General features: G+C 44.6%; 1 protein-coding gene across 1 annotated transcript in view; it reads right to left on the bottom strand.

Annotated features, from left to right (window-relative positions):
• Positions 1–27976, bottom strand: part of LOC147888579 (alanine aminotransferase 2-like) — a 163981-nt gene that overhangs the window by 38787 nt on the left and 97218 nt on the right. The window contains exon 13 of the mRNA XM_087392225.1: positions 5776–5930. Within this exon, the coding sequence (XP_087248351.1) occupies positions 5776–5930 (155 nt within the window). The remainder of the gene's footprint in view (positions 1–5775; positions 5931–27976) is intronic.

Raw genomic sequence — 27976 nt, forward strand, 5'->3', positions numbered from 1 at the left:
CATAGAAGCTAACTCAACATCTGTGTCTTCTGATAAAGAAGCTACATCTGATGAAATAAGATTTTGCATTTGAGCTTCATTCGGAGGATCAATCTGAATAGGAGCAGGGGCAGTATCCTGAGAAATAACATGCGTATCATCCTGTAACTTGCCCTCTGCAATGGTTACATCCATATCCTAAGTAGAAGAAAACTGATGGTGCCTCAAACAGAGTGCAATCCTGAGCTTCTTCAGCAAGAGGAAGATTTGCCTGTGATTTATCAACCTTCCTCTAGTAGTGCTTCGGAGCAGTAGAGGACTTCACCAAAGAAGTCATAGCAGAAACCAGAGGAGAAGGGAGAGTAACCTTGACAGCTGAAGAAGGAGCAGGTGGTATGGGCCTGGATATGGAAGGGCAAGCGCGTGCAAAATGGCCAACCTGTCGGCACTGATAACATGCAGTGGGGAAAGATGCAAAATGGAGCCCGATGCGCAACGGATGAGCAAATCCCAAATCAAGATCCAGAGTGGATGGCACGGGCTGCGTCATATCCCACAGAATGCAAAGACGAACATCACGAGAGGCTTGCAAGAACTCCTATCTCGGAATATGGAGAGGCCTTCCCAAAAAAGCTGCAAGAGTTGGAAGATGCTGAAAAAGAGGCACAGGCAGCGCTTTGAGAGTGATCCAAACCGGATAGTGAGTCAGAAGTGTTGCAGAAGGATCAAAAAGTGGATCCCACGGCATAACATAAGCAAAGAAACCCCCTCCAAGGACACCATCATCATTAACAAGGCGCTCTACCACCTCAGTCGAAGAGCACTGGGCATAGTAAAATCCTTTGCCTAGAAAGACAAAGGAAGAAATAGAATCCAGACCCACTGCAACATCAGCCCAATGACGGAGCTGAGCTGAATATAAAACCCTGCCCATGAAGTAGAGGCAGATTCCAAATTGTTGAGCCTGTCGAAGACCAGAGACCAAAAGGGCATAATCCATGGGGCAAACAAGTGGGAAACTCGATGAAGGAACTTCTATGACAGAGGCAGAGCACAATTGGCGAAGAAGATCCAGCTGGAGTGAAGAAGAAGGGCCATCAGGACCATCCAGCTTTGCCGATTTGATAAGAGGAGAGGCAGGCAGACCACCATGCTTTCGGCGAAGAAACACACGAGTAGGAGCAAGGGCAGAAGGAGGTGTCAAAGCGGAAAAGACAAAAGGGGGAGGTGGCTGCAAAGAAGACTGTACAGTCGACCGTATAGGCTGTATGGTCGACCGTACAGTTTGTACGAAAGGCCATACAGCAAGGACAACGGACTGTACGGGAGGGTCTGCAAAACATGCAGAAGGTATGGGAGACTGTACGGGCGATGGTACGGAAGGCAAATCGAGCGAAGATTGTACAGATATCCGTATAGCTGACGGCAGCTGTACGGAAGACGGCACAGACAGTAGGGGTGTAGCGGGGGACTGTACAGACGAGGACTGTACGGGCAAAATCAGGGATGAAGACAGGGCTGGCTGCGCAGAGGCGGATAGCTCCATCGCACTCACTCTCTAATCCCTTCCACTCTCCTCTCTGACAACACACACACGCGCATGCATGCACACACAACGCACATACAACACAACACGCTCCACACACACACACACACACACACACATTTTTTCCCCATAAAAGAACCTTTCATTAAGAAGAATATACAGTCATAGCTGTCTAAAAGTGAAACAACTCTACTTATAAACTAGCAAAAACTGAAAGAAAGACAGCCATAGCTGCTCTAGTGAAGAGCAGTGGGGAGCGTGGTCTCTGAGCTCTCTGTATCCGGTTGGCCATGCCAATAATGGCGCCTTTGGTCGATCAGTCCCTATCTCAATCCTCAGCTGATGGGATGACACTCATATCTGCACAATGGCAATCCTAAGGGCGTGTGAGCCCTGATGATCACTCCATCCTCTGATACTCTCAAAAAATGGTTGCGATAGAATCGGGTCTTGGTGGGGAATCCCTCGTTCCCTCCCCATGTCCGTGATCTACAAAGCTGGAGCAGGTCTAACCATATGATACGGTTGATCTCATCTTGTGGGACCAGAGGATCAAGAGCATCCAAACTATATTGGAAGGGGGGGAGACGATCCATGAGAATACCATGCCTGTCAAACCATTTGAAAATGTGTGCATACCAGGCCCCACTCCAGTCGCATAGATGACTCCAGCGCCGCTCTCAGTAATATCTCTCTAGGTAAGGCCCCCAAACCCTTTGGAGATAGGTAACTGCCTAGAAGATAGCATCGATCTTGAGCGGTATCATAGCGAACACTGCCTACCTATATGATCTGGTGGGAGACTGAGGGCTTGCTCCGAATCATCCTGGATCCCATAATCACCTCAAACCTCTTGAAGCATCACCACTTAGTTGTGGAGGATGTAGCCAATGGCCTTAACCCAAAGAAAAATTTTCTTGTAGCAAAAACACATTCCCTGTAAATATAACTATCATGTGCTCTTCTTCAATTATATGACATGTGTCATGATGTTGTTTAATTATATTAAATGTCCAAATGCATGGGAGCATGTTCTCGTGATATTTACTCCATGTCCTTTTAAAAAATTATATGAACACACTAGCAAACTATTCTCAGCATATGATCACTGAGTCTTTCCAGCTGGACCACACACGCTCTCGTCCTGCGGGCGTCCGACACAAACGTGACCCAGAACCGACGACGCAACACCCGCAATAGAGAACGGATGCACATATTACAATTGGGGACAGTCTCTCCATGTTCAGGGTTAGAGCGCGACCAACAAGGGTTACCATAGCCCTTGTCAGACGCGGAGCGACAGCCAGGAGACAACGCATGGCCACACCCACGGACACTTGACATCAATCTATCTCTAGCTTCATGTTATCACTCCCCCACCGTCCTTGAGAGGATAGGGGAGATGGGGGGGAGGCTGTAGCTATGATACTGGGCTGGATCTCGCTTTGTACTTTGATGACATGTGGTGATAGTGATGATGGAAATGACCATATTAATATTGATATGATGTTATTATGACTATGTAGCATTTAGCATTTAGCATTTAGTATGGGTGTTGATGCTCATTCAGTAGCTCCACCCTTTCAGCTTGTTTTGTATCACTCATAGATCTATCGGTCCTCCGAAGACTTTAATAAACTTTCTTTCTTTCTTTCTCCAACATTTGCAATGTATTGTGCTTTCAGAATTCCTCATGTGTTTGTATGTGCTTTCTATTCTGCTTTCAAGCAGTCCTCATGCACTTACACGTGCTTTCTATTGTGCTTTCAAATAGTATTATGTGCTATCACTCCTCATGTGCTGATATGTGCTTTCCATGGCGCTTTCAAAAAATCCTCATGTGCTTATATGTGCTTTTAAACATTCTTCTATGCTTATATGCACTTTCCATGGTGCTTTCAAAAAATCCTAATGTGCTTATACGTGCTTTTAAACAGTCTTCTATACTTACATATGCACTCCATATGCTTTCCAAGGAGGGACGAGAAGAAGGTCTAGTAGTGTGGGCCTGTGTGTGTCACCTCCGGTGTGGGTGACATAAGTGATGAGTCGGATGGAGAATCTGCGGCAAAAGACGAAGTAGAGATCGATGACAGACCCCCTATTGTGGATGAGTTGTAACTGTAACTGTAGATGTAACTATAGGTGTAGCTGAGGCTAAAGTAGATCCTGTCGATGTAGATGTAGCTGAGGCTGAAATAGATCCCATCAATGTGGAGCTCTTATGAACCGCCCTGCTATCCACTCCAAGTCTGCTTTGGTTGAAGCGCTTATTGACGTCCTTGAGTTTTAACTGTATCTGCTGAGCTTTGTCTTCTTTCTTGAGTTTATCTTTGTCATTGTCTTTCTCTCTCTCCCCTTTCCCCATTAAGATTGCTGACTCCTGTTTTTTCCTGAACTGCAGGTGAGGGGGGTACTTAGGTGGGCTGGACTTTATGAGGGAGCCTCCTTACTTCTAATGCTATAAGCAACAAAAATGCATTTTCCTGCTTTATCATCCAGTTTGCCTCTTCTCTGTTTAGGCACGTGTGCATATGCTATGCAGGCAACCCTAGGGCAGTCAATCTTGGGTTTCCTATCATTCCAAGACACAAAGGGTGTGAAATATTGATATTAAACTATAAGAGACCTTAAGATTAGGTTGACATGATACTCCATCTAAATACTAAAATGAAATCAAGCTTTGAAACTCCCCACTGTAACTTTTACATTGGGCTCAGTGATCCTAAACATATCAAAGAATAGAGCAAAGGAAGTATAACGAAACAGCCTAGAAAACAGTAAACTTCCTCGACTTGTCTTCCTATATATACATTTATAAGACTAGAATATATCCAATCGTACAAATTTAGATTTTTTGTTGTTTTAAAGTCCAAATTTCTACAAAGAAAATAAAAGAGGAAACAAAAGAGAAGGAAAAAGATGCAACAAAATTTAAAAAAAAACAAAAGGAAGACATCATAGCAAGCAAAGCAACACTTATGTGTTCAGCAGTTCCCAAGCATAAGCAGCTATACTGGGTCTCTAAAGACCCGCAGAGTCTCATGGGTGACTTGTCTTCCTAGTCTCTAGCGTTGCAAAAATTTAAATGCTTAAGTTGCTCTGAGAGATTAAAGTAACCTTACTGGATGAAGGCAAAGGAACCTACGAATAGATAAGAAATCGCTTCATATTTAGCCATATAAAAAAACTTCCAGCCAATGTGAGGCATTCTTACAAGATCAAAGAAACGTAGGTAAGATACTACCATTTAAGCAATTAGGCTCATAAAAATTACCGAGATAAATCCCTTCATCCGAAGAAATTGAATCTTCAACCAAAAGTCTCAAGTCTAGAAGATTCGAAGCTAATAATACATCACGTTTGGACCATTTATGAAGATCGGCTAAACAAGTCTTAAAAGACATCAAGTATTGCATAAAATCAAAGTCATAATAAATAGAGAGGATACTAGTAAGAATACATTACAATTAGACCCCATAAAAATACCTATTATTTGTAGGGATTATGAATTTTCCTGGTTGTAAACCAATTACCTAGAAGTATGATGAGTCAAGAATTACATGTTCAATTTTGACAATCCTTTCTCACATCATAATCCTTTTGAGCAATCACCTAAGGAAACTGTTCACTTTGGATAAAACAATTGCTGCTCGAGAAAAATTCTGGTAATTAATCCACTAGCTCTTAATAGGTATTGGCTTTACTTTTTGAAAATTTGATAAGCACAAGCAAGGAGCCACATGCCACCATCAGACAACATATCAATCGAGCAAATATGCCTTAACAATACCTACTTGAAGCCATGGATTTAGAGTTATGATATCTATAATGTGCGGTCTAGGCCAGGCTAGTAGCTACCAATGCTCCAAATTCTATACTCCTGAAATAAGTTGTTTTGCGTAAGTATATTTGCTAAAGTCACTTTGAATATTAAGTCAGCACATTATTTAACAAGCCTACATTTAAAAGGGATTACGTGTTACAGAATTCTACTTGAATATACATGGAATTCCAATTTGCTTGCCATGGCTGTACCCTTGAACAAAATCTGCTATAAACTTGCATTTTCACTGAACGACTTGTAGAAAATATTGAATCTTTATTTAGGAAAAAAGTACTTAGAAATACTAGCAGCTATTACATTTAATTACCCAATAATTCTTTTTTTTTCTTTACATCAATAAGATTGAAATTATGCAATCTGCCTCTAAAACACTGACACGAGTAGCTAGTTTAAAAGACAATACCTTCGGAGGATTCATGACAAGGCTCATCAATATTTGGCCTGATAAGTTTGAACAAAGATTCACAGAGGCCACCTTATACAATTGTTCTTTCACGTCTGCATCTATGCCACACAATTCCATGTACCCTCCCCGCCGTCCACATTCACCATAATACCCTGAAACCATACTACTAGTTAAAAAATCGATTTCCATGCTTCTGAATTTAAGATTAGATACAATGATTATCACCTTAAAAATCCAGGCTCAAATGTTTTCCTAGGGAACAAAAAAGCATCTTTATGATTTCATTGGCAAAGATAGATTACACCACTATACCATTTTGCATGTGTGTACACAAACATGTGCCTTATATGCCCTGAGCACTCAACATCAACACTTCAATGGCATACAGTGCAGATAATAGGAATTGTACGTAATGGACACTTTGGCACTTATTAAAAAGACATTTTTATATGATGAAGGTGTATTAAGATGCCCCCGGGGTAGAGTTAGGTTTAAGGGAATGAAATACCGTTATCTTAGGATGTCAAAAAAGGAGCAAATCCTAGTTAGTGCATAATATAGAGCCACATGGCCTACAAATCATGTATATGAATTATGAAACATGTACCCAATGGAATACGAGCCTATATCAATCATTTGTATGTTCATGTTAGTGAGAGTAGAGTGCCAAGTTGCTCAAAAGTTCACAAAACTTACCAAACCTTGGAAAAACTGGTTCGAGAGGCACTTGCACCTGAACCTGAAACTCTATCTACACCCTCCAAATCGTTGTCACTCTCTACAAGTTGTGCTCTCTATTAAAAGTTTTTCTATCCTTACAACTCACTTTTCTGCCTGACCATTGCGGACAGGTTTGTGAATTCATGGCCTTCATTCCATGTAAAACACAATTGACACAAGGCACTACCAAGTTGCCTCTCCACTGGTGCTATCCGATCGCGGCAAACCCCAAGGCCCTAAAGCCTTCTCACTAAGTCCTTTGAGAAGGTGTATGCAAGCGATCGCGTCACCGAGTCAAGACCCTTCTCACCAAAGACTGCATCGCACAGCTTAGGAATCATACCCAACCTAGGCTAACATGCACCGATGAAATGTTGGTAACAAGGAAGGGCAGTAGGTCTATCTCCGCATCCTAGAGAAGAGAGTCAAGCAAATTGGGAGACAGAGCTTTGGAGCCTTAGGTCATCAATGATGCTTCCATGAAGTTCCAGTTGCCCATGACATGGACTATGCATCTAGTGTTTCATATGTCTTGATCTCAAGCTTTATGGGGGCTTGACAATGATCCTAGAGGTGGAGCAGCCTGAGATTGAGGTAGAGGTGAGCCCAAGCTGAGTTTGCTACATCGGTTTGAAAAAGGCAGAGGTCACGGTCAATGCTTGTACGTGGTCAAGTTCAAGCATCAGGGCTCCCACAAGGCACCATGGATCAACAAGGTCTTCTTTTCAAAGTATCCTTACCTCCTTACAACATACAAAGAGGCTTTCATCTCCCCTACTTCCATTTTCAACAGAAGGACGAGTAATGGGCACCTACAGCCCACGGCATGGCTTCCTAGATGGCAGCCCGATAGCGCACAGTAGCAGGACTCCAGCAATAAACAGGTCCACATGGCCACGGGGGCTATCACATGGCTAGCGCAGACAACAACAACAACAGGTGTATGTGCAAGCAGCACCAGACAGGTACAGAGCAATAGACGGATACAGAGCAGCAAGCGTTGACACCGGCAATACGGTGCTGACATCAGAGGCTGATGCCAACAACTTGTCAGCCAGCTGCCACGGGCAGGTTGGCTGACCCAGCCCTATAAAAGGACTTTGTCCCCTCATTCAGCCTTTGCAACCTCAGCAGCTCCAAGGAGGACCAGCAGACTCTAAACAGCAGACAGAAAGAACAAAAAGATGGCAGCCAGCCTCTCTCCATCTACACTTACAGGTTGGGATCCCCCTACATTTATCGTGTCCATTCCTCAGCCGCAGTTGTATTCAGCCTAGGGGCTGCAATCAGCCTATTTCCAAACAATGAAAAATAGTGAATACTCTCTCTACACACATGCAAGCACATGTTTCAGTGTCTTCTCTCAATTCAATGCATACTTCCACACTCAATTATAGATTATTGGCCAGAGACATAGTTACTAGGGAGCACAAATGTCCGATGACAGAACCGGAACGTTTCAGGTTAGGGGAATATGGACCTAGAACGGAACGCCAAGTCATATGATAGTATCAAATCACATGGAAATATACCATAATATAGAGAGAAAAAAACCTTTTATAACTCTACACCTCCTTTTCAACTTTAAACTTTTAAGATACAAAGATCCATAGAAATTTGAAATGTACATTGATGACAAATGTTTGCAATGTGCATTATGCCATAGAAGTTTTGTGTATGGAATCACTCTGATCAAATGACAAACTGTACTTCGGATGGCATCAAGCGCTACGCTGGTTGCACACATGGAACAAAGCATTCACCAATTTGTAAAATCAGAAATCACATGAAGAAAATCTGCGAGGCAAACCATACGTTTACAAAGGCACCAGATAGGTGGTGGATCATACAACAAAAGGATGAAAAAGCATCCGTTACGAGGGAAGGGTTCAATAAAGGATTTGGAAAACATTTCCTGCCTCCTAACAAAGCATCCCGAGCTTGGGATCAGTATAGAAATCTTTATCACTGAAGTTTGGCAGTACCTCAGTACACTAACAAGCTTAGGGAATATGTTATGAAGATATTCGAAGCTCGCCCTCACTCGGTGCAAGTAAAAGAGTATTTTCAGATTTGAATGACAAAATCAAAGTGGAAGTTCGGGCTCATTTTGCGCATACGTTAGATCAAGCAATAGCTATAGCCCTGACCTATGAAGATGCTACAGGCAAACCGAGTGGGTTTGTGCAGATAAGTGCTCAATATGAGTACCCAAAGAAGAGTGGGCTTGAAATGAGGTAGGTTAGAAAGTCTAGTGCCCTGCAACCTCGTGGTCAAGCCAAGCAGGCGAAGCTAACTAGGGCCCCTTCAAAACCAAGTACCACAGTTTGGGTGAAAAGGAAAGTAACACCAATGGTGGCCCTGACTTCGTCAAATTCTCTTTAACCTCGGAGTAGAGAAAAAGTGATGGGTGAAGGCTTACGCTTTGGATGCCATCAGCCTCATCAGTGGAAACATTGTCCACATAACAAAGAGCACTAGATGGCGGAATTTAGTCTAAGAATGCAACATGGAATGCAAGAGAGTCTAGAGCTGACCAAATGTAGATTCAGCTAGCAAGGTATTCTAAGAGGTCAGTACTACATTAATCAATTCAACATGAACGATGTGCAATGCGTTCTGCAAGATGAAAACGATTCGCCTCAAGGACCGTTGGTCTCTGTGATGGAAGTTTGAAAAGCTCCGAAAGAGTTTTTATTTCTTTGTACGGCATCGGTAGAATCCATTGGTGATCCATTGACTAGCACTAATGCCACCCAAGATGGGGAAATAGCCAAGGTTGGCTGATGAAATTGCAAAGGTTCTCTAATTGTTTTAGGGATGAGTTGCCTTATGGATTACCTCCAGACTGGAACATTCAAGACAAGATTGAACTTATCCCACAGGCAAAACCTATAACTAGGCCTCTCTATAGGTTGAGCTTTGCTTAAGAAGAAGGCAACTGAAACAATACCTCAAGTTGGGGCAGATTGAACCTAGTTTCTCACCTTTTGCTTCACCAATGATATCAAAAACGACAAAAGATGATACCTCCATCTCTTTATAGATTACAGAGGATTGAACAATATCGGTATGGCCCAAATTGATGGTCTACTAGATGCATTACATGGAGCCATAATTTTCAATAAGATACAACTTAAGAAGAGTGGCTATCATTAGATCCAGGTTAGAGCCAAGGATGTGCATTAAACTACTTTTAGGAGCAAGTCAGATATTACGATTTTTTGGTAATGTCGTTTGGGCTTACCAATGCTCCAACTACATTCGTCATGCTTATGAATGATTTACCACACCTCTTCATCATGAAGTTCATAGATATACACTTTATTAACGATATTCTTATTCGTTACAAAAGTATTCCTGAGAATCAAGAACACTTAGAGAAAGTATTCAATACTTTGAGGAAAGCTAGTCTAGAAAGAAAACCATGATGTGCATGGTTAGACTTGAGTATCTGGGGTTCATTGTTACTTCCAAGTGAGTTGAAATGTATCCGAAGAAGGTGCTGTGAATTCTTCGGAATGAGGTTTCATTGAAGGCATATCAAAGGATATTCCGAGATAGGGTTGCCTTTGACTGAGCTAATCTCACGTAGAGTACCTTTAAAAAGAGAGTTTTTAACACTATAAAGAAGGCGGTGGCTTCTGGTCAAGTGTTAAAAATCGTTGATCCTTAGACCCGTTGATAAGGGGAAAAAGGGAAAGACAACCAGGAATTATGTACTTCACCACGTCAAATAGCTGAGACTTCATAGGGATCAGCTGCAACGTGGGCTCGTAGATGATAAGCTTATGAACCAGGTACCAGAGCATGTGTCTTTGTATTAGGCACCGAGACAAACCCCCCCACAAAAAAAAAACTGACTGAACATGAATCACACAGACTCAAAGAGAGCCAAAAGACTACACAGCCCGAAGCAGATAAACTTAGAACTGAACTTCCCCCCGTAAATCAGAGAACAGTCAGCCTCAGAATACTATGAACCCACAGCCAAAACTCCTAAGCTTCCATCAAGGACAACAGCTCGTAACTCTTCACATAGTCATAACTGCGCCACAACATCTCCTTCATGTGGAGAAAACCAGCAACACGGCCTCTCTTATCATCATGGAGCATTCAGAATCTGTCTACTCCAAATTTGCAGTCGAGATTCACAGCCAAGCATCTCAAGACTCCAGCAAAAGCAAACAGCCCGTCTCTTAGGCTCCCAACAAGAGTAGGCAGCTCGTAGCTTGGCATATGATCAAGATAGCGCCACAACATCACCTTCCCTGTCGCCCAAGGTCCTCCAGCAAAGGTAACTGCCTCACAGCTCCTGTACTTGCTCACAGAGCACCTGCATCTCTCTTCTCCTTCACGCCTGCATAGCAGCGACGCCACAGTATTGCCTACTTTGTCATCAAGCCTCAGCATCCATAGCTCTCTTCAAATACGGCAGCCTAACCTCTAATCACATGCCCTCCTTAGCATGATGATCCTGGCCCGTATCAAGAACTCCAACCAAAGCAACAGTCAGTGACTCGTTCGTCACTTACAAGCTTGCACTCTTCGAACAAGCTTCTAGCTCACATGCAACTAACGATCAACTTCTTGTGTCAAGAACTCCATCGTCACAGCAGCTTCTCCCCTAGACCTGGTGCACACGATCTCCACAGACAGTGTATTCCAGCCTCTCAAAAGCAGCCGTTGTTGACACTTTTAGTAGATCTTACGTACTTCATTCTTCCACCTTTACGTGAAGGTAGCCAATAGAACAAACCTCCCGTCATCACACAAGCCATGGGACTCATGGACTCCCGTAGTCGGAGAAGCTCCCATTTCCAGAGCCCGTCACTCACCTTTCTCACGCACAAGTTTTTCCTGTTCTCACACAACCTCCGTTCCACTACGAGCCTCTGCCATCGATCTCGTCCTTCCCCCCAACTCTTTCAAGAAGCCTTCATCAAGTACAACATAAGATCCTTCCAGCGTCCCCAATCAACTCCCAGCCGCCATCTTCACGTAGTTCCAACTCACAGTCCAGAAGCTCCGCTTCATCCTTTCACGTAGCCACCTTGCATGTGTAGGATGCCTTCCCAATCAGTCCAGCCACCTCAGCCTAATTTGCCACCTCATCAGTGACATTTTACCACTCCCATTTAAGAAATGCAAATATCCCCCCAAGGCACATTAAATGCACATTTTGGTCCTTTGGTCAATCAATTCCCACACACATTAGCATGCACATTAAAGCTTGCATGCACCCCCGTACACACACATGAAAAGCCCCTTGACATGGGCACCAAAACATATCAAATTCCCGTAACATGCAAGTGCACATTGACTCAGGAAAATATTAAAAAACCCTTCATGACTTGACTTTACATGACCCCAAAAACATTTCACTTGACCACACACTGGACACCCTTGCTCTGGAAGTCTAGTACAACCACATTGCATTTCATCATTTCCCATGAAGTCCCTGCAAAACATACTTTATTGTCTCAAAAAACTATACATCAGTCCATCGTGCTTGTGAAAGAAAAATCCACAAATGCCAAAAGCCCACACCTACCCTAGATGTGTACAACTATGTGCCTACCCACAGCTATATACAGTGCTCAAAAACTTGATACAGATTTTGTCCTATCATTTTGCCCATCCCCAAGTCTGCAGACATTCATGTCTTGCAGATAGGGGTATATAAGATTTGCATTTCTTTAGAGATATCCTCATCCATGAGGTCTTCTGGCTTGTCTGGTTTCATCACAGTAGGTCCACAGCTGCCCACACTCATGATCCTATGAAAGTATTTCTTTAGTCTGAAGCCATTGACTCTATTCTTATGCTGCTGACGACCATCCAAATTCTCAAGTTGATATGAGCCATTTTTGAATTTCTTCGTCACACGAAAAGGTCCATCCCATTTAGTCACAAATTTCTTCTTGAAGGTAGAATCCACACTACTGTTGTATCTCAAAACTAGATCACCCTCCTCGATTTTCTTATCCCTGAATTTCCTGTTTGCCCTCTTCTGATTCTCCTCTTGAATTAAAGCATAATGTTCCACCACCTTTTGTCTATCTAGTTGTGCTTCCTGCAAAGTAGAATTTGAATCCTCGTTTATCTTCATTAACATCTGTAATGCAGGAATTTCTACTTCCAAGGGTAATAGAGCTTCTTTCCTGTAAACAAGATGAAATGGTGAAAACTGTATGCCTTCTTTTACTGCAACTCTGTAAGCCCATAAAGCCCAGTGCAAAGCAAGGTCCCACTCCTTCTCATGTGTTCTCATGATCTTTCCCATGATATTGGTATACACACCATTAAAATTTTCATTCATCCCATTACATTGGGGATAATAGGGACTTGCATATCTGTGTTTAATCTTCAGCTTTCCACATAATAAATCCATCAGTTCACTCCTAAAACCTAGACCTCTATCAGAAAGCAACTCCAGTGGCACACCAAATCTACAGCAAATATCATACACAAATTTACATACAGATTTCGCATTGACAGCCCGTACTACTCGTGCTTCAGCCCATCTCGTCAAATAATCCACAGCTGTCAGCACAACAATTTCCCTTGGCTATCATGGGTAGAGGACTGATGGCATCTATTCCCCATTTCTCAAAAATAATATAAGCAAGCATGATATTTCTGAGTTCTGGAAGTAAGATCCTCTTACTCATCTGCTGACACTGTAGGCATGACTTGCACCAATGTCTTATATCTCTCTAGAGGGATGGCCACACATACCCTTCTGTAAGTATTTTCCTCAGCATGATTTTGAAAGCAAAATGACCTCCACATACTCCCTCATGATTAGCTTGTAGAATATGAAAAACTTCCTCATGCCAGGGAATTCTTCTGAGCACCAGATCAGCCCTTTCATGTAAAGAACATCATCTATCAGACTAATAAGTACAGCTTTTAATAAATTTTCTTTGTTTCGGAACTTCTTCAGGCACTTTACTAGTTAACAGGAAGCTTTCCTCACAAGCCAATGTCTCCCTTCCTTTGCATAAGGGCTCCTGCACTCCTACTGCATCAACATAAGCTGCTGTAATTTCCTGCGCAGCATCATGTGCATTTACATTCTTACCTCTTTCAATATGCTGGAGTGTCCAGGCATCCAATTGATTTAGCAGTTTCTTCACCGCGCTTATCCATCTCTTCAAATGAACATGCTTAACCTAAAATTTGCTTCACAACCAACAGAGCATCTCCCTTAATCATGAGACTCTTAATACCCAGACTAATGCATACTTTCAAACCTTCGAAGAGGGCTGCATATTCAGCTTCATTATTACTACTGGCTTCGAGCTGAATTCCCATTTTCCGATCTCCTTTCCTCTAGGATCATAAATGACAATTCCTCCTGTACTTTTATTTAAACTTTTTTTGTAAGATCCATCAAAGTGTAAAACAAATGCATCCTCTAGTACTTTTTCTTCATTCATGTCAGTGTTCTTCTCCACATCTTCAACTAAAATAGGTCCTTCCTTACAGGTGAGGAGATCGGCCAAGGAAGCTCTGGTAGAGTTCTCAACCAAGAAGGTAAAAGAGTACTCCTGTAACTCTACTATCCATTTAATCATGCTCCTAGAGATGTTTGTACTATTCAACATATGAGGCAGTAGTTAACATGAGGTGAGAACCACAAAAGGCCTGGACAATAGATAAGACCGAAATCTCCTACAGGCGTACAAGAGGCTAGCTAGGACCAACTCAACCGCTGAATACTTCCTTTCTACTTCACTCTTCACCCTGCTGGCATAATAGACTGGCCTCATATATTTGGAACCCTCTCCCTGCTGCAAAAGAATAGCACCAATAGCATCTGGTCCTACAGACAGATTCACATAAAAAGTCCTGGAATAACCTAGTGGCTTTACACTTGAAATATGAGTCAAGGATTCCTTAACTGCCTCAAACACCTCTTCACTCTCTGTCCTCCATTTTAGAGGCTCATATTTTACCACCTATTGAAGAGGATACAAAATCTGAGATAACATATGAATAAATCTCGACAGATACTTCACCTTCTAGAGAAAGGTATGCAACTGCTTGGTATTCTCAGGAGAGGACAGCATAACTAAAGCTTTTACTTTACCTGGATCTGGCTCAATCCCATTCTCAGATACAATATGCCCCAATATTTTAATGCTGGTCTGAGCTAACTGAATCTTCTTAGGATTTAATTGACCACCATTATTATCAATCTCATAAAATACCTAATCCAACTTGCCACAGTGCTCCCTTCTTCCACTGTACACACAGATATCATCAATAAACACTTTACAAAATTTATCCACGAAAGGTGATAAAATCAGATCTGAATTCTCCTGATAGTGCAAGGGGCCATTGGTAACTTCAAAAGGCATTTTCCTGTAACAAAAACAGCCCCAGGGGGTAATGAAGGTAGTCTTGATTTGATCTTCCTGGGCTATGGCTATCTGGAAGTACCCTGAATATCCGTCACACAACCTGTACATTTCATGACCCATCACTTTATCAAGAATATCATCCAGAAAAGGCAGAGGATAGTGGTTTCTCTTTGTCACTGCATTCAAAGGCTTGTAATCGACACACACTCTCCATTTGTCCACACCTTTTGGCACTATGACCACAGGACTTATCCAATCAGAGTGAACAACACGATAAATTATTCCTGCCTTGAGAAGCTTATCTACCTCTTCCTTCAGCACATCTCTCTGTTCCGGGCTTAATCTTCTTATTTTCTGAAAAACAGGTTTGGCACCTTCCTTCAGCTCAATCCTCAAAGGCTTCCTTTTAAATCCCTTGATCTCCTCATAAGAGGTGACAAACACATTGGGGTATTTTTGCAACATCTTCAAATATTCTTCTTTCTGCTCAACATTGAGATCAGGATTCAATGATTGCTCAATCAACACCTGGGTTGATTCTTGAGAACATTTGGGCTGCATTAAATCCTCGATAACCTCAAACCTATCCACCTCTTCCTCACCGAACCCTGCTGCCCCCACAAAATCCACCTATGAATCCTCATCTACCAAATCTACCAATGCTATTGTTCCTTCATCACTTTCTGAAGTCACCGAGCTCTCATTCTCACTGTTGGTTTCACTTCTCTCTTCCTCTTCACTTGCTGAATCTGAAACTTCAGCCCTGCTTACCATATTGAAATTCAATTTCTTCCCATTCGTATGTATTCTGCCAATTCTGAATTGCACCTACCTTCCTCAACCACGGCCTTCCAAGAATCAAAGGATAGGCTCCCAACCCCGCAGGCATTACATGACAATCCACTTGACATGAAACACTAAATGCCTCAACCTCCAGGCCAGGTACTATCCCTAAAGTCTTCACCTTGGAGTGGTTTGCCATTCTGATGCGATAACTAGAGAAGCGGGATATCTTCAGTCCTCATCTCTCCACACAAGCCTAAGTAATCACACAAATCTGTGCACCCCCATCTATATAGGCCTCTCCAAAACCCTTTCCTTTATGCCAGGCTTCTACAGCGGGTAAAAGATCTGGCAACTCTGAGACAGACATCAACTTAATTGTACCTTTATGAGAGTTCCTCTTTTTTAAAGCTTTGGGCATAGACCAATCATTTGGGCAAATGTAATGTCCGGTTTCCTCGCTGAAAGATCTTCCACCAAATCACAATCTCCCTGCTCCTCCCCCATGGGATAATCTGCAGTTCTATACGTCCTTTTGGGCTTCTTGCTCTTCTTCTTTTGGTAGGTCATCATCTCCTCAGACTGCTTCCCCTTCTTTGCACTCCAACCAACCTCCTCTTCTCTATCTCTCTTCCCTAATGGCATGACATCTTTAACTTCCTCCAACTCCAACAAGCCAAATGTAACTGCCTTACCTTTCCCTTTCTCTTCTGCAGTGGCTTTACGGATTCTAGAGGTACTAGGCTGACCTACATCTTTTACTTCTACACTATGATCATTCACCCTATTATTTAACCCTGTTGGCAATGGATAATCATCACCTCCAACACGAGGAGGCTTATCATAGTGTGTGCTGTAATGTCCCCGCTCTCCACAATTAAAGCACTGGACACAAGGTGCAAATGACCCTTGACCTCGTCCTACCTGCCACGGGCCTGAATTATTTGAAGAAGGCATGCTGCCTCTGCCATAACCACGCGATGATCTACCTCTTCCCCTACCATTCATGAAATTCAAACTCAAACTCTTCATAAGCTCCGACATTTCATGAATTTCTTCTTTTATATTCTCCTCCTTCCTGACTTCTGGCTTCTGTATTTCTTTTTTTTTTCCCCCCCCCCCCCAAGAAAAAGACTTCTATTAAGTAATTAAAAAAACCCGCGAGAGCAAGCTCAAAGCGGAATACATCATGAAATCATGAGGATAAATAAAAACCCCCTCAGAGTGAGGTGGAAAACAACCAAGGCTGAGGCTGAAAGTGCCACCTCAACCCTGTAGTAGTTTCAGAGAAGAAAGGAGAATCCTTCCATTCCCTGAAGAAAGAAGCCCTCCTAGCTGAGGCTGCACGGGAGTCCCCCTGCATACCCGTCCATACGGCCATCAAAGTATGTACGATGTCTGTCCAGATACTAGCCAATGTATGCGAGGGATGAACCTGAGTACCCTCCAAAGCCTCTGTGCATCTGGCTCTCCAGATATGCCAGGATGCTATGCTCGCTAGAATCTCCCAAGAAGTATCCACAGAGGCATGTACAGCTGTAAAAGGAAGGTGTGGTACCACATCCAACGAACAAGACTCAATCCGATGACGTCGAACCGAAATAGCCCGAGAGGAGTCAACTCCCTCATAGAAAACCTGAGGTCCTGTAAGAGAAAGCCAAGGCTTCTGTATTTCTGGCTTCACATGAGAGATAATTTCAGGCACATGCTGAACCATTGGCATCTCTTGCATCATTTGTGACAATCTTATCTGCTTCCTCTCCTTCTCTTTTCCTACCCTGAGAGCATCCTCATAAGTCACCAGCTCTTTACATTCAATCTTTATCCTAATCTCCAGCTTCAGACCAGCAACAAACCTATCCTTTTTTATGACTCTGGGAGGAACTTCAGGTAATAAGGCCACCTGCCATTTATTCCACAACACAGTGAACTTACCGACATACTCATCCACTTATTGAGTCGACTGTTGCTGCAATAAACATAGCTCTCTCCAAATGCCATCAGGATCTCTAACACACATAAACCTGTCCAGGAAAGCTGTCCTCACCTCTGGATAAGTCAGGTTTCTGTGAGCACCCTGATCATCACGCATCCTTGCAGAGAAAGTTTGCAGCCAAGTTCTCGCTTCTCCCAACAGACAAAAGGATAGAATCTGAAGAAGGACTTCTGGAGCATTCCTGTCTTTAATAAGAGCTGTGAACTCCAAGCACTCTAAAAACCTCTCTGGGTCTTCATTGGGCAACTCGTGAAATCAAGGAAATTCATGAGCTATCTCTCCTCTTGACTGACTTATCTCAAACACACTTCCAACCAGAAATACCACCCAACCTCTTCTGGGAAGAAAACAAAAATAATCACTCTACTAAAGAAAACTTACCCTGCATCTGACTGGCATTATTCTTCCTAAAAGCAATCACTTTCAAAGCCTTTTGAACCTTAGCACGGAGGCGTATCACCCGAAGTTCAACATCAAGGCATCTATCTCTCCCGTGTCCACACTCCCCACATGACTCACAATGAATCACTCATGCGAGGCTTTGTCTTCATAGTTTCAATCCTTAACCACACAGAAATTCAAGCAACATTCCCTAGCCAATTTTTCGGGGCCCTTTTGTCTTGAGTACCCAATCTCAATTCAAAACTCCTCCTGTCCCTAGCAAGATCGCCAAAACGATGATAAGGGAAAAAAAAGGAAAGACAACCAGGAATTATGTACTTCACCACGTCAGATAGCTGAGACTTCATAGGGATCAGCTGCAACGTGGGCTCGTAGATGATAAGCTTATGAACCAAGTACCAAAGCATTTGTCTTTGTATTAGGCACCGAGACAAACCCCCCCACAAAAAAAAAACTGACTGAACATGAATCACATAGACTCAAAGAGAACCAAAAGACTACACAGCCCGAAGCAGATAAACTTAGAACTGAACTTCCCCCCGTAAATTAGAGAACAGTCAGCCTCAGAATACTATGAACCCACAGCCAAAACTCCTAAGCTTCCATCAAGGACAACAGCTCGTAACTCTTCACATAGTCATAACTGCGCCACAACATCTCCTTCATGTGGAGAAAACCAGCAACACGGCCTCTCTTATCATCATGGAGCATTCAGAATCTGTCTACTCCAAATTTGCAGTCAAGATACACAGCCAAGCATCTCAAGACTCCAGCAAAAGCAAACAGCCCATCTCTTAGGCTCCCAACAAGAGTAGGCAGCTCGTAGCTTGGCATATGATCAAGATAGCGCCACAACAGCACCTTCCCTGTCGCCCAAGGTCCTCCACGCAAAGGTAACTGCCTCACAGCTCCTGCACCTGCTCACAGAGCACCTGCATCTCTCTTCTCCTTCACACCTGCATAGTAGCGACGCCACAGTATCGCCTTCTCTGTCATCAAGCCTCAGCATCCATAGCTCTCTTCAAATACGGCAGCCTAACCTCTGATCACATGCCCTCCTTAGCATGATGATCCTGGCCCGTATCAAGAACTCCAGCCAAAGCAACAGTCAGTGACTCGTTCGTCACTTACAAGCTTGCACTCTCCGAACAAGCTTCTAGCTCACATGCAACTAACGATCAACTATCTTGTATCAGGAACTCGTCACAGCAGCTTCTCCCCTAGACCTGGTGCACACGATCTCCACAGACAGTGTATTCCAGCCTCCTCTCAAAAGCAGCCGTTTTCGACACTTTCAGTAGATCTTACGTACTTCATTCTTCCACCTTTACATGAAGGTAGCCAACAGAACAAACCTCCCGTCATCACACAAGCCATGGGACTCATGGACTCCCGTAGTCGGAGAAGCTCCCATTTCCAGAGCCCGTCACTCACCTTCCTCACGCATAGGTTTTTCCTATTCTCACACAACCTCCATTCCACTACGAGCCTCTGCCATCGATCTCATCGTTCCCCCCAACTGTTTCAAGAAGCCTTCGTCAAGTGCAACGTAAGATCCCTCCAGCATCCCCGATCAACTCCCAGCCGCCATCTTCACGTAGCTCCAGCTCACAGTCCAGAAGCTCCACTTCATCCTTTCACGTAGCCACCTTGCATGTGCAGGATGCCTTCCCAATCAGTCCAGCCACCTCAGCCTAATTTGCCACCTCATCAGTGACATTTTACCACTCCCATTATGCAAATATCCCCCCAAGGCACATTAAATGCACATTTTGGACCTTTGGTCACACAATTCCCACACACATTAGCATGCACATTAAAGCTTGCATGCACCCCCGTACACACACATGAAAAGCCCCTTGACATGGGCACCAAAACATATCAAATTCCCGTAACATGCAAGTGCACATTGACTCAAGAAAATATTAAAAAACCCTTCATGACTTGACTTTACATGACCCCAAAAACATTTCACTTGACCACACACTAGACACCCTTGCTCTAGAAGTCTGGTACAACCACATTGCATTTCATCATTTCCCATGAAGTCCCTGCAAAACATACTTTATTATCTCAAAAAACTATACATCAGTCCATCATGCTTGTGAAAGAAAAATCCACAAATGCCAAAAGCCCACACCTACCCTAGATGTGTACAACTATGTGCCTACCCACAGCTACATACAGTGCTCAAAAACTTGATATAGATTTTGTCCTATCACCGTTTTTCCTAGAAACCGATGCCAGTGGCATTGTAGTAGGAGCACTTCTTCTCCAAGAGGGAAGTCTTTGAAAGCAAGAAGCTTTCTCTCTCTCAACGTGATTGGCCAACTCATGAACAAGAGCTGTACGTTGTTATTCATACTTTAAAAGCATGGAGACATTACTTATATCGTTTAGAGTTTTACGTGAATGTGGACCACAATACTTTTGAAGTAGTTTTGTAAACAGTGTGATTTGAGTGGCCGCCAAGCTAGGAGAGCTCATGCAGGAGTTTAATACGAAGATTCGGTACCAAAGAGGGAAGGAGAACAAGATTGTTGAGGCATTGTCACATATTATGCATAATATGAGTTTGAAGGTATTAGAGAGTACTCTAATGATCAAAATTACGAAAACTCAAAAAGTCGATGAGTTTGTCCAGAGCCTTTAGCCTAAGGCTAAATGTGAATAAACCCGGGAAAATAAATAATTTGGCATCTGGAAAAGACCAAACTTATGCAAGATGTACCAAAGTGGGTGGTAAGCTAAAATGTAATGGCAAGGTAGTCGTACCTAGTCAAAATGGTCTCAGATAGAGGATCATTCGATAAAGCCATGGTAGCCCATGTGCACAACATCTAGGTGTCAAGAAGACATGATCTCGTGAAGTGAGATTCTTTTAGCAAAAGATGAAAAAGCATATTCATGAACATGTGACACTATTTCTCATGTCAAGTGAGTAAGGTAGGGTGGGTAAAGCCACTTGGTCTTTTATAGCCCTTGGAGATACTATCAAGCAGATGGGAGAGCATCTCCATGGAGTTTATTATTTGTTTGCCTACGACCCAAGATGGTTCACTTCGTTCTGACTAGGGAGTCTGTTAGTGCCTTCATAAATAGCAGAGTTGTTTTTAATCATATATTTCATCTGCACGGATCACCCAGATCCATAGTGTCAAACAGGGATACTAGATTTACCAATCATTTTTTAACTAGTGTTTGACACACTAAGGACTGAGTTGGGAATGAGGGGCAAGGGCGAAGGGCACGGGCGGGAAGGAGGCGCTGCATCATGTGCCTCCATCTTGAATACCTACTATCCCTGAATTTTGTAAGCTAGAGAGGCTGGATCAATAGGGAAGGCCAACCAAGTGGCCATCTCCCAAGTGAAGCCTCTCTGCATCATCTGCGTGCTGGCAACAATCCTGAGGACACCCAATTTTGATACGCTGGTGCGATTGAGTACCATGTATGCAGTGCCCTTCTGAGGATGCGATCTCCCAAAGGCAGGGTGGACGAAATTTGAGCGGCTACAGGTGATCATGGGATCCAGGATGATTCGATGTAAGCCCTCAATCCCACATGAGATAGTACAGGAAGAGTTCGCCATGACACCTCTCAAGGTTAATGCCATCTTTCTAATAGTGACAACCTCACTAGAGACTTCCGAGGTTGGCCTTGGAGTCATCCAAACAACTAGCGGAGGGCAAGGCAGACACATGGTATGCACGTATATCCATCTCGCTTACCAAGCACGGTATCCAGACGGACAGACTTCCTCCCTTTCAGTACAGCATGGACGTGCCTCTTGAGTCGATTCCACGAGATGAGATCAACCGTATCATACGGTTAAATCTCCTCCAACTCCACACATCTCGGACTTGGGAAGGGGACCAACAGGTCTCCACCAAGATCCTATTCTATTGCAACCACTTCCTAAGAGTATCAGAGAAGGGATTCATCATCAAACCCCAGTACCTCGAGGACAGAGGACTCTCACAAGCACTAAGGATTGCCATTGGATAGATGCGTGTTTCGTCACATCAACTAAGGATTGAAGCAGGGAGAGCTGCAAGTATACCCAGAGGATTTGTATGCTATGTATGCTGGGGGCGGTTGAGACAGAGGAGCATTTTCTCTGCATTTGCCCAGCCTATTTTGAGATACGGGACGCTACCACTGTCTCTACCTGGAGGGGAGTGGCTTCCGTCCACTATCACGACTGATCCATTTTCATGACCAGGTCTATTTGGGGCTCTATCTGATGGAGATGCGTCGGCACAGGGAGATACTCCTGCGATGGATCAGAGAGCAGCAAGAGGTGGCTAGACCACAGGACATGAAGGCTGACCGGGCACAGGAACGCATCACAAACTTCTATACATATGAGCCAGCAGCTCCAGGACATAGTGGAGTAGAGGAGGAGCTAGCTGATATGAGGGCAGCTTGGATCAGCAGAGAGAGCCGACACAGTGCCACTAAGAGAGAGACGCAGAGATCACACTCGAGACAGAGAGTGCCAAGAGCACATTCTATTGAAGTCCAGAGGGGACCGAGAGAGATGAGGGGTCACCTTGGACATAGCCCAGAGAGTTCAGAGATTGAGGAGACCGTGCCCCTTGCCACAGCCGAGACAGCTTGACAAACGAAGATACAAGACTTTTTCATAGCTCACTAGAGAGACACCACTGAGCCAGGCTTCGATTTGTGAGTCCTAGCTCCAAGATCGACTTGATTGAGCTTTTGATTGACTGATTCTAATTATAGTTATGATTTTGCTAGCATAGATTAGTACTCAGCAAGGGCCCTAGCGCGCCCTTTGCTCTAGGCTTGTATGAGTCTACTATTTTTGCATACTTTGTCCCATAGGCCCGCAAGGCCTCCGGACATTAATACATCTCTCTCTCTCTCTCTCTCTCTCTCTCTCTCTCTTATGACACCTTCTTCGGAGGTGTCATACATTGCTCCACATTACGCCTCAACCTTTCTCTCCCCTCTCCCTCTCAGTCAGCCCACACTCCCACATCCCATTGGGACTGCCTCTCTCATTCCACTGTCATCTCTGTACCTCACGCTTCACACAGGAGCAGGTCCGCTTCAACCAGAAGTAGAGTTGCATCATACAAGAACAGGCTCGCACCATTCAAGAGCAGGCTGGTCTCATTCAGGGACTCAGAGGATATCTCGTAGCTCCGACAAGAGGTCACAGCCATACACACAGTCCCAGGGAGTACCCCAGTTGTCTAGGCACAGATTGCGAGTATGCAATCTGTTATTGAGATCTAGATGGGTTGACATGGCCATACGGAAAACCGCAAGGGTAACCGTTTCAGCTATCCTCATGCAACAATAGAGAGAGCCAGCAAGGCTCTCAATATCAGAGTGCGTGGGATCCCACGCTCTGAGGCTACACCGATGGCAGATGTGACTGCTTTTGTGGCCGCTACTCTGGGTGTGGCCGAGCACACAATCAAGAGGACATGGCGAGTGGGGAGAGACCCCAACCGAGAGCAACCCCTGATCATACGGTTCCATGACACTCAGGCACGACTTTCAACTTTACGACGCAGATCAGCAGTTCTTCGAGATCAACCAGTGATCTCCCTGAATGAGGACCTCACCCCTCTATAGGTTGAGGAGAGGCACTCTTTGTTTCAACAACGGGATCATAACCGGAAAGAGGGAAAGTGGGCAGTGGTAGAGAGGGACAACTTCTTACAGGCCCCCGTAGGGCACCAGCCCCCTCCCCTACATAGGGAAGCGGGGTCTATGAGACTCAGATATCCAAGACCCTATCTTGCACCATTTGGAACTATAATGGTACCTTATGGTCAGAACTAAGGAACTTCTTGGAATCCTATACAGGTCACAACATAGTCTTTTACACAGAGACACATCAGAGTCCAGAGCGCCCACTACCAGTAGTAAGCGGGTATACATGGGAGTCTACCTCTACAGAGATGAGACGAGGGATACAGGGGGAGTTCAAGGGTCAGGTGAAGTCGCAGCCCTTTACAGATCCACACTTTTGGGAACCATTTCAGTAGAGTAGAGAGATGGACATTCCAAGTTTCTTTGGATCCGGATTCGGCACATGGACAGCCGGGATTTGTTTGTTGCAGTGTGCTACTTCCCCCTTGAGACCTCCCACTTTGCTAGAGATATTCGAGGTGAGAATGAGACGTCTCCATTTGCTGCTCTTTATCAGTCCATTGTTGACTTTTCTAGCTACGGAGAAGTCCTCCTAGCTGGGGACTTCAATGCAAGGACAGGCGCCCGTCAAGTACCACTCCTCGACTTCAAGGATGATTCCACTCTACTGCCAGACATTGACCTTGAGAATGTAGGTATGCTATGGGTTTTGGCTAATAAACAAGGCCCGATCACATCTTATGGACAGGCCCTATTAGACCTTGGCAAGATGCATGATCTCATTATTTATAATGGTCTTGATAGATGGTCCGCCTCAGGTGGTTTCACGTGGTTTCCACATGGGGGAGGCTCCAGCGGCGGCGATTACATCATGGGATCCCTTGCCTTCACATCTCACATCACTGATTTTACCGTAGCACCTCTCCCTCCAGGGGCTGATCATACCTAACTTTTCTTTAGCATTTCCACTCCCCGTCGCACAGCACCTTCCCACCCCCACTGAGTTCTTACTCCACCTATCATGATATATGCTTTGACCGCGATCACTCACCTACTTACTCTGGTCGTCTGTACATACTTCTCGCTTATATTGACTTCATAACCCTATTGGAGGATCGTGCTGCCCTGGTCACCCGCTCACTACACAAGGCTATCCTTCACGCTTTTCCTCACACCACCCGCTCCACCTGCCCACCACCCCCTGGGACCGTACCCTGTAATAGCTCGTACAATGATGAGTGTAAGGCTTTATGCCATTAGCTCAGATTCGAAACCAAAAACAATCTGCCGAGCGAACCAGAGACGCTATCATGATATACGCTTTGACCACGATCACTCACCTACTTATTCTGGCCGTCTGTACATACTTCTCGCTTATATTGACTTCATAACCCTATTAGAGGATCGTGCTGCCCTGCTCGTCACTACACGAGGCTGTCCTTCATGCTTTCCCTCACACCACCCGCTCCACCTGCCCACCACCCCTGGGACCGTACCCTATAATAGTTGGTACGATGATGAGTGTAAAGCTTTACGCCATCAGCTCAGATTTGAAACCAAAAACAATCTTCTAAGCGAACCAGAGACGCTACGCGAGTATCGTCGACTGGTACACAGAAAGAAACTAGACTTCGTTCGCCGGAACGAGGAGAAGCTACTTAACATTTTATTTAGTAACAACTCTAAGGACTTTTGGCGGAGATTTCTAGAGGGACGGTCCCCCTCACCACTCACTGACACGCAAGTCTGGTATGATTATGCACACACACTTTATGACATTCCAAATCAGCTAGTCCCTGACCTCTCACATATGCCACACCCCACATCCTGCACCCTCTTCACTATGAGGGGGTAAAGGATGCCATAATGAAACTTCATAATGGCCGAGCGAAGGATCATGAGGGACTATGCACTGAGTTCATTGCATATGGGATTAACCTCCTAGCCCCGATCTTAGCAAAGCTCTTTAATGAAGCTATCTGTTTGGGGTTTCCACGCACCTGGACCATTAACACTATCTCACCCATCCACAAGGCAGCGGATCCCATGAGCCCGGAGAACTACAGGACCATTAGGATTGGACATTTCATGTCCAAGATTTATACATCAGTACTTGATTCCGAGGTTAGCAGATTTGCGGAGTGTCGAGGAGGACTTAGAGCAGCAGGACAAGCACCATGGACCACATTCTCACGCTCAGATGTATCGTCAAGGAGACAAGGGCATGGAAGTAGAGGGCTTATTGTTGCTTTGTGGATTTCCGCAAGACATTCAACACAGTTCCAAGAGCTCGCCTCACACGACGCCTATAGGATTTGGGTTATGACTAGGAGATCATTTGGGCTGTCATGGCACTTTACGAGAGAGTTTCAGGCAGAGTCCAGGTGGACAAACGAGATCATGAGCACTATCAGAGTCACACAAGGGTGTCCATTATCACCCACCTTGTTTGGCCTCTACATTGACGAGCTTGAGGCAGTGATGCAGACATAGGGGGGGTAGGTTGCGCTCTTGCGGGCACGCTGATCCGGATATTGCTTTACGCAGATAACGTGGCTCTCTTGTCTTCCTCAGCAGAGGGGCTCCAGAGACACCTTGATGCACTACAGTCCTTTTGTGAGTCTCATGATTTGAAGGTCAACCTGGGTAAAATCAAGGTTATGATCTTCAATACAACTCAAGCCGTCATGTGCCAGTAGTAGTTCACATTTGATGGTCACCTGTTGAGATAGTTTCATCATACACTTATCTTGGGGTTGTCTTTTCCGGACCCATCTTCCCTACGAGACCCGCAATGCTGGCACGCTTGAGCAGAGGATATGCTTCATTGGCCAGACTAGAGTGCCTCCACTCGCACTTTCAGGATCCACGAACCAAGGGGTTGCTTTTTTACTCCTTGTTCTGTCCAGCGGGGATGTACGGCATCCCATGTTGGAGGCAGACTTATCCGATATAGAGTGGGCCCGTGTGGAGCAACTACAGGTTCTCATGTTATCATGGATGATTCGTGGTAAGCCATCCGTTTCTCACTAGATCATTCAAGTTGAGTTTGGGTCACCCCCATTACAGCTAGATGTTGCATTTCAAGTCATCACGTATCTGTACCGAGTCAGGGAGTATGGGGATTACACCTCTGAGCATAGCAAGCTACCATGGCTAGCATTGTCCTCTTCTATGGCACTTGCAGCAGGAGGGAACCAAAGGTGCTGGTATGCACGCACAAAGAGATGGTTTGAGTGACTAGGGCTCCACATGGATAGACACCTCCCTTCCAATATAGCATGGATGCTCCATTCTCTCCCCTCTTATCACACAAGGTCAACCACGTTATCTGTAAGGATCTCTTACAACTACACACATTTCAGACCTGGTTGGGACCAGTGAAGCTTAGCTTCTACAAAGATCACTTCTTACATATTACAGCGGAGGGTTTCATTGTTGACCACCCAAGCAAGATACACACATATATACTTACCCCACTCGCTGAGGATCTCTATTGGGCAGTTTTGGGTCTCTTCACATAGACTTCGTATCGAGAGCAGCAGAGCAGAGCAACTACCAAGGGAGAGGCGCATATCCACATTATGTGACATGCAGGAGGTTGAGACAAAGGAGCACTTCATCTTCAGGTGTCCTGTTTACTATGAGATCTGAGGGCGTTTCTACTACCTCTTCAGAGATAGCTATGGGATTTTGGCCCAATTCCTCTCCTACCCAGACCAGCGATGTTTGGCAGGTCTCCTTCATGAGGTACTCAGACACCACGAGAGGATACTTCGAGCACGGAGACAAGAGCAGACTGTTTCCTTGGCTGATCCCTCTCAGAGCTCTATCACGGAGTTTTTTCAGCCAGATCACATGGACCCCCATGAGATGAGGCCTCGACATGACCGTGACCCGAAGCCAGTGACCCGACAGCTCAGACAGAGGGTTGACACACAGATCACACTTGGGGACATTCTCTCTCTCTCTCTCTCTCTCTCTCTCTCTCTCTCTCTCTCTCTCTCTCTCTCCTGTTTAGTTTCCACTGCACTTCTCACATGATTCTCCCAAAGAAGCCAGCCCTCCCATAACAAGAGGCGCCATAGCATCCCTCCTATCTTGCCAAGGCTGGAATTGGATCAATGGTCCAACCCTTTCCTAAGCGCCTCACTACCTTTATCCTCTGCCAGTCGAGTGAGTCCAGAGCCTCGCCATCCCCTAGGTCCCTCGTTGTCTCAGGCTAAAGAAGGCCTCCAGGCTCCATTGTGTAAAGTCTGCATCGATAGGAGCGAAGGGAATACTGCAAAAA

This window comes from Dipteris shenzhenensis, chromosome 21 (assembly GCF_047967505.1).
Source record: "Dipteris shenzhenensis isolate YYH24624 ecotype China chromosome 21, Dip_SZ_1.0, whole genome shotgun sequence".
In the NCBI taxonomy this organism is placed as follows: domain Eukaryota; kingdom Viridiplantae; phylum Streptophyta; class Polypodiopsida; order Gleicheniales; family Dipteridaceae; genus Dipteris; species Dipteris shenzhenensis.